This window comes from Falco biarmicus, chromosome 1, assembly GCF_023638135.1.
Source record: "Falco biarmicus isolate bFalBia1 chromosome 1, bFalBia1.pri, whole genome shotgun sequence".
Lineage (NCBI taxonomy): Eukaryota > Metazoa > Chordata > Aves > Falconiformes > Falconidae > Falco > Falco biarmicus.
Window position 1 is genome coordinate 110,782,781 of NC_079288.1, and position 9,730 is coordinate 110,792,510.

The 9,730-nt window shown below is 42.5% G+C and overlaps 1 protein-coding gene across 4 annotated transcripts in view; it reads left to right on the forward strand.

Moving 5' to 3' along the window:
• Positions 1-9,391, forward strand: part of WDFY3 (WD repeat and FYVE domain containing 3) — a 185,233-nt gene extending 175,842 nt beyond the window's left edge. For all 4 annotated transcript variants that reach the window (XM_056360682.1, XM_056360704.1, XM_056360693.1 and 1 more), the window contains 6 exons: positions 535-717; positions 1,589-1,685; positions 2,734-3,063; positions 4,130-4,241; positions 4,590-4,787; positions 5,628-9,391. In XM_056360682.1, coding sequence (XP_056216657.1) covers positions 535-717; positions 1,589-1,685; positions 2,734-3,063; positions 4,130-4,241; positions 4,590-4,787; positions 5,628-5,748 — 1,041 coding nt within the window. In that variant the 3' untranslated portion in view covers positions 5,749-9,391. The remainder of the gene's footprint in view (positions 1-534; positions 718-1,588; positions 1,686-2,733; positions 3,064-4,129; positions 4,242-4,589; positions 4,788-5,627) is intronic.
• The last annotated feature ends 339 nt before the right edge of the window (positions 9,392-9,730 follow it).

The following is a 9,730-nucleotide window of genomic DNA, read 5'->3' on the forward strand; positions in this document are numbered from 1 at the left end:
TGGGGCTGTAATGCAAGGGGGAGGTAGCAAGAGGTACAGTTTATTAGCTGCTAGTAGTCTCATGATTGTAGTGTTGCCAGTGTTTTAGACTGCAGCTCATGTTTCCCCTATGCACTAGTTTGGACCATCTCTTGCTCTTTTCCTAATGAGGAAGCAAATGAAGTGTAAAGTGGTACATGTTTGTGAAAAAGAGCAGAGGCAACATGAGCAAAGCCTTTGAAAACCAAGAAGGGAAAGTACTGAAAATACACTGTTGGATTGTTATGCTGTGAGAAGTGGAGGAACTGGTCTACTCATTGTGTGCTGTAAATAGAACAGAGTGTTACTAAGTGTGGTTTTCTATGTACAATTAAAAAAAAAATGCATATCATCCTAAAGATTTGTTTAAGTGGCCAAACTCAGCTTGAATAGAACTTCCTGAAAAGTGCCAGGCTTGGTGACTGAAGCTGGCTTATAAATCAACGTGGCTTATATTTTTGCTGAAGAAAACCTGAGTCTTGTGTTGAAATACAGAAGTGTTATTTGTCTTTGCAGGGGGATATTGTGTCATGTGCTGGCACTTACATCCATGTATGGAGCATTAATGGCAGCCCTACTGCAAGCGTAAACACTTTCACTGGCCGGAGCCAGCAAATAATGTGTTGTTTTGTGTCTGAGATGAATGAGTGGGATACCCAGAACGTCATTGTAACAGGACATTCAGATGGAGTTGTCCGGGTAAGTACCAGGAATCACTGCTTGGAAAAATAAGTTTATGCCTTAGTAGTAGTAGTTAGAGAAGTCATGTCTATCCAACACCATGCCCTGGCCAGTCCCAGAAGCAGACCTGCTGCACTTGAGTGTTCCACCTGAACAATTAGCCCTGCAGAAGGAGGGGAGTCCAGGCTGGGTAGGCAATGCAGACTGCTTTTGGTGCTGGAACCAGCCGTGCCATCTCTGCACAGGGTGGTATGCTGTATCCTGTCCACATGTTAGATGAACACTGAAGATTCATGGAAAACTTTTTCAGTGAGCTGACATTCCTATGCAGTCTTCCAGTTTTCCTTCTCCTTTTTGATGCAGCCATTGTGATGTAGTAACTAGTGATAGTCAGCAGCATACATTTTTCCTTCCTGCTCTCTTTTGGTCACTTTTTGATCACTGGCTTTCCTGCCTGTAGATTGTAGTTTTCATTCACCACTCTTGTGGTATGCACCTTGAGACAATTCATTTTGCTGCCTGAAAAGGAAAGAGGAACTTGGTGACATCCCTGATCACTGCGAGTCTAACCCAATTTTCAGTACTGTGTGCAGTCCTGAGTCTGCCTTAACTGGAGTTTGCTGGTCAGATTGCTGTGCGGAGGGGATGGTTTTTTATTTGAACAGCTAAAATGTTAAATAACAGCACAAGACTTGCTCATTTGTGATTCAGGCATGAACACAGATGTCCTCTTACAGTATCTAGCTGCCAAAAACAGGTATCACGTGACCTGCCTCTTGTTCTAGCAGTGCAAATGCACGGTTCTAATAAGCCATCTCCACTCTAGAAGTAGCTCAGAAGAAAGCTAAGTGTTCAGGATGTGCCACTTTCTTATCCCCTCTCTCTCCAGTTCTGGCGGATGGAGTTCCTGCAAGTACCAGAAACACCAGCTCCAGAGCCTGTGGAGATGCTGGAAATGCAAGAGGATTGTCAGGAAGCACAAATAGGTATGTCTCCTGACAGGTGTATTGTCATCTGATCTTTGCTATACACAGGTTATACAGGTTATATACCTGTGGTTATACAGTGCAGAATGGACAATGGGGATTTTGTCTCAGAAGACAATAGACATCCAGCCGGGCATAACAAATAGAGCAACTGAGTTCATTGTTCACCATCTTCCTTACAGTAGTTTCATATTGCTAAAAGAAAAATCATGCCCATCATAGCTTTTTCATCTGTGAAGATTGAACTGCTCTGTGTGTGGTGGTTTCTGTTATCAGTGGACCCAATGGATGCTACTGTTGTCCAAAAGCTAGATATTTTCTTTTATGGAATTACAGCATAACATCAGAGTCAAAAAAAAAAATTTATATTTACTGATGGAACAGCGTGCTGTATAGACAAGCAGTGCTGGCCATATCACTTTCCCCTGTTGGAAGATGCTGGTCCATTCTTGATGGGTGTTCCTTTTAGCCTTCTCATCTTCCTCTTGCCCTCTTCATATTGAAGATACGATCTGGATTTGAATCTGTATCTCATAATACTCATTAGTAATTATTGTATAAATACAGTTCTTTTCTTCAGTGTCACTAGGAATATAAGTATCTTCGGCAGTTGCTTTTTTTGTATTAACAAACCCTTTTATTAGCAAATCTGCATTCTGTTTCTCAGTCAGCCAGAGTTTCAGCATGACTGACTGTGCTTGCTTGTGTACATTTTGCCGAAAGGCAGCAGGGTTTGGTTTGCTAATGAGCGGTTTTGAAAATACCACTCGTTATGTCTGTGGTAGCCTGACTCAGATGGCCTATCATAGGAAATAGCTTCAGCTAAAGAGTGCTGTTTTCTGACAGACCAGCACAAAAAAGATGAATAGTGTGATTCCTGGCAGGAGATGACTCTCTGCAAAGGCTTTGAGATGCCTGCATGCACTTTCCCTCTAGTCATGCTGTGGTGGTACCTGCTGGGTTGTAGGTAGCGTAGCAGCAGCATAGGGAAAAAGCTCAGGCTCAAAGCAGCCTTGCTAACATCTTCTCTCCTGTTGGGTGAATCCAGGGCAGGAAGCCCACGAAGAGGACAGCAGTGACTCTGAGGCAGATGATCCATGCATTGGCCAGGACATGAAACTGCAGGAGAGCCAGAGTCAACCCATAAGCACCAGCCACAGGCCGAGGTCGTCATCAAGCAGAGCAGCGGCAGCGTGGTCAGCAGACAGTGGCTCTGATGACTCCAGGCGTTGGTCAGACCAGCTCAGCTTGGATGAGAAGGATGGCTTTATCTTTGTGAATTATTCTGAGGGGCAAGCAAAAATGCATCCCCACGCTCAGGTTAACCACCCGCACCCCGGCTATGCTGAAGCACGGCACTACAGCAAGCTTAAACCAGGTAAAAGAAATGGGGCACGCCTCCTCTGTCAGATAAAGGTGCTTTCAGCACTGACCCGTGAGGCAGTCTGTCTCTGTCTGTGCAGCTCTGAGCAGGGGTGGCTGATAAATTCCGAAATGGTTGGTGAAGAGAAAAATTGGTGTGTAAATATCGCGTGTTGTTCAAGCTTTTCCTGAGAAGCTGTGGTCCCTTTACCCTGGCTGGCAGTTAAGCCAGTCACCCGCCACAACACCCCTGCAGCAGGATGGTGGAGAGAATAGAAAGAGGAAAAGGAAAGGAGCTTGTGAGTCGAGGTAAGGATAGTCTAATAAACCAAGGAAAGAGGAAGACAAAGGAAGTGATGCACAGGCAATGGCTTTGCCACTTCCCACAAGCAGAACGATGACCAGCCAGTCTCTGAGCGAATGGCTGCCTTCCCCAAAAAAAACTCTTCTCAGTTTGATTGCTGAGCATGATGTTACACAGTGTGGAATATCCCTTTCTCAGTCTGAGTCAGCTGTCCAGCTTGTGTCCCTTCCCAACTTACTGTGCACCTCCAAATTCCTGACAGGGAGTGCGGGGCAGAGCAGTGAAAAAAAGAAAACCTTGACACTCTGCAAGTACTGCTGAACAATGGCCAAAACGCTGGTATGCCATCAAAACTGGTTTAGTCACATACTCAAAACACAGCATCGTAGGAGCTTTCATAAAGAAAATCAATGATAGTTGGAAATCTGAGTCTTCACTTTAAAAATAAAATAAAATAATTAAAATAAAAAAGGAAGCTATCCCACCTCTGTCAGGCTTTGGTACAGGGCCTCCCTGCATGTCACCATCCTCTGCAGCTCCCAGATGGACTTAGGGACATGGGAGGCTCTGTTCGTTGTTTTGTATCCTTTCCTTTCTTACATGCATTGGGAATCAGTTGAAAAATAGGTTTTCCCTGAGTGGAAATTGAGTCATAGAGAGTGATCTCTGAGGGGAGGTTTTTTCTTTCTAGAAAGTCACACATACCTGTATGTTGGGGGAAGAGAAAACAAAACCAAGAACAAGCAAATTTGCTTTTTCCCCTCCTACTTCTTTTTAGGATACAGATGGGAGCGTCAGTTGGTGTTTAGAAGCAAACTAACTATGCACACGGCATTTGATCGCAAAGACAACGCACATCCAGCAGAAATCACTGCACTTGGCATCTCTAAGTGAGTAGCTCGCGAGCGATTGCTTAAAACATGTTTTCAGTGTTGTCAGTGGGAAGCGGTACGAAGCAGCCGCTGTTCTTTGCGTAATGCTGTTTTGTGGTACTTCTGGTTAGGGCAGCCGTGTTCAAGGACTGAGATTTAAAAAACTGCTAAAATAAGTAGCCTTACTCAGCTGCGTGATGTTACATAGTGTATTGTTACAGCTTCGGTTCTCAGTCATACCAGCCTAATTTGTGCATTAATTACTATGCCAGTGGTTTTACATATTGTGGCATGTAAAACTGGTCATCGATGTCTGTGTGTTACTGACAGAGTTGTGGCAAGAAAGCTTTTGTTTTTTTCTTACAGAGATCACAGCAGAATTCTTATTGGGGATGGTCGAGGCAGGGTGTTCAGCTGGTCCGTAAGCGATCAGCCTGGCCGATCTGCAGCCGATCACTGGGTGAAGGACGAGGGGGGAGACAGCTGTTCGGGCTGCTCGGTCCGTTTTTCACTCACTGAGAGGCGTCACCATTGCAGGAACTGTGGGCAGCTCTTCTGTCAGAAGTAAGTCAGCCAATGGTCTCCTTTGGGCTCTTTTCCGTACAGGATTTTAGGCTGGGTAAAGCTGTTGCATACCATGGAACTCTGCTGAAAGACTGAGGTTTCCCTTGCCAAAACAGAACTGGTGAAGAAAAAAACATCAGAACTCTCAAAACTTCCAGCGAGGGATTAGAAAAGACAGACTAGCCCCTTTATAAATCCAGTTAGCAAGACAGGTATGAGGAGAGAATGAAATCCGCTTGCAGCTTTGAAAACCTCCCGGTTGCCCATCTGGGAAAAGCTTTAGACAAATGAACTTAGTGAAATAAAAACCCACAAAACAAAACAAGCAAACAAAAAAACGCAAAAAACCCCCAACAAACCACCAAAAAAACCCCAAACAGCCAAACAAACTTCTTTGGCAGCAGCTAGTTTTTCTTGGCAGTCTACAAGTAACCTGGTCAAAATATGGATGGTGTGCAGGACTGTAAGGGATGCTGATGTAGGAGCCAGCAGCGTGCAGCCTCAAATGGCAAGATGTATGACACACAGGATGTGTGTGAGCTCCCCTTACCCAGAAACAGGTGGAAGTCTCTCCTGTCTGGTCCGCTGGGCCAGGAATGGTATTTCTAGTTTCATCTCTGTAGCTCTACTTTGAGCTTAAACTGGTGACAAAAGGTCAGAGACTAAGCTGGTTTTAAGCTACATCTCACGCAGCTGTTGCGTTGATTCTGTGAGGATCATACAAGTTAAATGCCGCTTTTCTGCGATTTGAAACGGTTATGATAATTTCCACACCTCGATAGAGACTGGCTAGGTTGGGGGGAGACCTGGGTTGATAGCGATGTTTGTTTTCCTCTGCAGGTGCAGTAGGTTTCAGTCTGAAATCAAGCGTCTGAAGATTTCATCACCAGTCAGAGTCTGCCAGAACTGCTTCTACAACCTGCAGCATGAGAGGGGTTCAGAGGAGGGGCCCAGAAATTGATGGGGTCCTGGCAAACGGAGACCCCAGCCAGCCCCGTGGTCGCTCCAAGAACTAGTGAGAGTATCACGCAGTGATCGGAAGGGATTAGAATATTGTCTGTTTACACTTAGGTTTATACTGAGTTTTAAGCACTAAAAGTAAAAAGGGATCATTGAATTGATTTGTGTTGACAGAAGGTAAATGAGGCTAACAGCGTAATTAAGAGAAGAGCAAGGCCCAGGAAGACATGATTAATAACCGCAAATCCAATAGAACTGTCAACTCCTAAACCTATGTTGACGTGGCTATGGAGAAAATCCTCACTTATCCTAAATACCCGTTCTTGTCTTGTTTTTGTAGAGGTAGTTATCTTTATCGGGGGGAGGGGGAGGGGAAGGCTTTTTAGAAGATAGTTGTAAATCTGCCTTCTTCGCAAGCAACTGTGTATATTGTAAATAGGTATAATGGCCTTTTTATCTAAATATGAACTTAACTGCCTGTTACATGGGACTTCAGATTAACCACTATACTTTGTGTGGCATCTTTATCTCATCTATCAATTTAAATACGAATGTTTTAAAAAAAAAAAAACAAAAAAAAAACCAAAAACAAACAAAACAAAACCAGAAGACTCGAAGGCATTATGCATATTTCTGTTTAAAATCCAGTCTGTGCATGTCTGTTCTTTCAGTTGCCCACAGTATCTTAATTTAAGTAAGGCTATTCATAGATTTTTTCAAAAAAAAAAAAAAAAAAAAAAGACTTTTTGAGAATGGGACTTGGAGTATTTTATTCTAGCTGTAAGATAACCAGGAACTAAATTGTACACTTGTGTTGCATTTTATACCAAACTATTTACCACCTCAGTGTTGTTCATATTTAATAAGGCCTCTTTTATACATATGTCAGAGCTGCAGTTTTGTTAATTACTTAATGTTCATTAGCAGCTGATTCATGCAGTGCAAGAACCAGCTTTTACCTTGTTTAGTCAATATCAGTTGGCTTGCATATATAGGTACAGAATGAATTCCTTGTGCGTAAAATTTAACCGCTGTCGTCCTGTAGCTTGTTTGCAAAAAAACTTCTGGAACAATAGGCATTGCTGTAAAACAGGGTGATATTAGTCATGTCAGAAATGCTTCTAAGAGCTATCTTCATGTTTCGGCACATGACATCAACTTGAGGACAGCAGTAGATTTCCATTATGGTTTTTAAGTTCCAATATGAATTCAATCGCAGTATTTTTTTACTACTCTGTCATTTATTTTGCACTACATGTGGGAGGAAGTAGAGACACTGAAACCCACTGGGATTGGAACATGTGCATCAGAGATAGGCCCATGGACTTAATTTCTGAATGAGGTCTTGCCAGTGGGGTTTTTTTTGGGGGGGTGGGGGGGGGTGGGGTGCAGGGGGCAGGCTGGCGTTTGGCTTGGTTTTGTTTTTTAACGTATGTGTATATATTTTGTAAATGGGTGACAAACTGATCTAGATCTAGATTTATTCACAATGGATTCTTTTAAATAGCGGTAAGGATAGGACCCAAACCAACAGAAGACAGGTGGCCCTGCTTTTGCTCCGCTGGTTCTTCAGTGGGTGCCTCCACTCAAGACGATGAGGTTATCCTTCGCTTGGAATGGTTTGGGCAGACTGTGGCCCTGGGACAGCAAACGGTTAAAACTGGCACTGTCATCAGAATGGCACCGTCGAAAATGCCAGGCCCTCTGTGGTGGTGTGAGTTCCTTCCAGAAGGTTCTTGGCACTGGGGGGGGTACACCTGTCTTCCCTTGATTTGAGCTTCTAGCGGTGAATAATTTGTTAATCCTGACCACTTACTATTTACCCTGGTATCACATGTTTATGCACTGAAGGTTAAATATGTATTTTGATACATGTTTGTTTATTATGTATGTGCTGGTCTGTAAAATGAGATATATTCCTGTTTTGGTATGTATACTAGGTCCCCAAATGAACAGAAAGGCTTCTCTAGAGCCCTTGCACACTGTTGAGTAAATGCAGGTTTGTTGAGATTAGCTGACCCAAATAGATCCCTTTAGATCCAAAGAGTGATGATCCAAGTAGCCAGGCTGCATGGCTACCCTGACAGATTTGTCCCTAAAAACAAGAAGAGGTCCTCAGTAAGCATGTGCGGAGCACTGGAATTTCTGTGTTCAGCTGTTCTCTCTAACGTTGCCTTCACCCTTCCCAAAATGATGCGAAACCAGCATAGTTCAGAAGACAGGCGAGTGGCCTTAACGTTTTTGGTTTGAAGAAAAGGCTCTTTTAACAACTCGGAAATGCCTTTGAGTCCACAGAGTTTTCTTCCCCTTGCCTCCAGATTTCAAATCCAACCCAAATTTAAGGAAGCCTTCTTTTCTACGGACTGGAACTTGTATTAAATAATACACGTAATTAAACCGTAATAAACACAATATTTATTTATGGCAATAGCACTGATATAATCCAAACACTAAAGAAAACAGTTGGCATATAGTACTAACGCAGGGTCGTGGAGATGGTGGGCCGTCGGTGAAGAGGTAGGCAGCTGCTCTCGGCTGTGTGAGCCCGTTACACGGGTGGTGTGCTACGCTTCCGACGATGGGCAGCATACTAAACAAACCAAGGTCGTTATTCTTTACAGGTCCTGTAGCATAGAACTTAGTCCCGATTTACATTTTGCAACCGAATCACCACAGCCCTCTGACTTTATTCTTTAGTTGCACTGTTCCAAAACCCACGTTCTTGCTTGTAGGAGGTGAAGGGGAAAAAACACACCTGCTCATATTTCCTCTGGCAGCTGGTGCTGTGGGCAACTGTTTTGTTCACTTGGGAGTGGGTTTTTTTTCCATTTCTTTCAAGCTTCTAATGCAAATACTTGCTTTGTTTTCCATGTAAAAATCTGTTGAGCAAAAATATACTCATGTACACTAACATTAGTAGACTGTATCCTCTGCAAGTACCTCACACGTCTTCTCCTGCCTTGTTCTTTGTAGTATACTTATTCACGTACTCTTTAACATTCGTATGTAGTGTGCAACTGTAATGTCATGCTTCTGGGAGGGGGTTGGCTGCCTCCAGCCGACGTTCATCAGTTCAATAGCAAAACACTTTAGATAAGTTATTTTGCACTTTCTTATGTATAAAATTGGTAGAAACTTATATTTGCTTTGTATCATTTAAAGACTCCTTTTGTTTCAGTAAATGAACTGTGTATAAAATACTTATGCAGTTAAAACTGTTTTTAGAAAGTATTTTTAATTTCAGCAAGTTTGGTTACTTGTTGCATGACTATTAACACAGCTGACTTTTTGTGTCAGTGCAATGTATATTTTTTTTGTCCTGTTATTAACTTGTAAGCCCTAGTTAAATGGCCATTTATTTGTACAGCATCAGGAGAAAATTGAAGATAACTGGCTAAGACTGGAGTGTGGAATTTTGTACTATATTGCAGAATCCAATATCTGTTTTTTGGTGGTTACGTAAAAGGCCTGACGATTTACTATCTAGTGTGCAATCTGTGATATCTGAATGTTCATTGTATATTTGTCTCCAATGCAAAAAGGTAGAGTAACACAGTTACAACAATACATGATTAAATGCAATAGTTCAGGTACTGAAGTATTTTTTTCATTTCAAATAAATACCTGCTATTTACCACCAAAAAGCTGTTTTGCGTTTGTTGGAAAGACGCAACATTTGCAGCTGAATAAATGTTTTTAACATGGGAGTGGTAACTAGTGAGTAACGTGTTTCTGTATCATCCTGATGAGTAAATTTCTGTTGCTTGTTAACGGTTTTTGAGTATGGTCATCCATGATGATGCAGGGTGAAATTATGTCTTCCTTTATTCTTTTTTGCTTTATAAGTGTCAATTTTAGAAGCCAGCAGAATTTGACAGTGTATAGAATAGGCTGTACCAATATAGAGAAAGCAGACAGAAAAGAATGATTTTAAGTCGTGCTGGATGAAGGACAGTGGAAGAGGAGGAAGTATGAAAATCCAA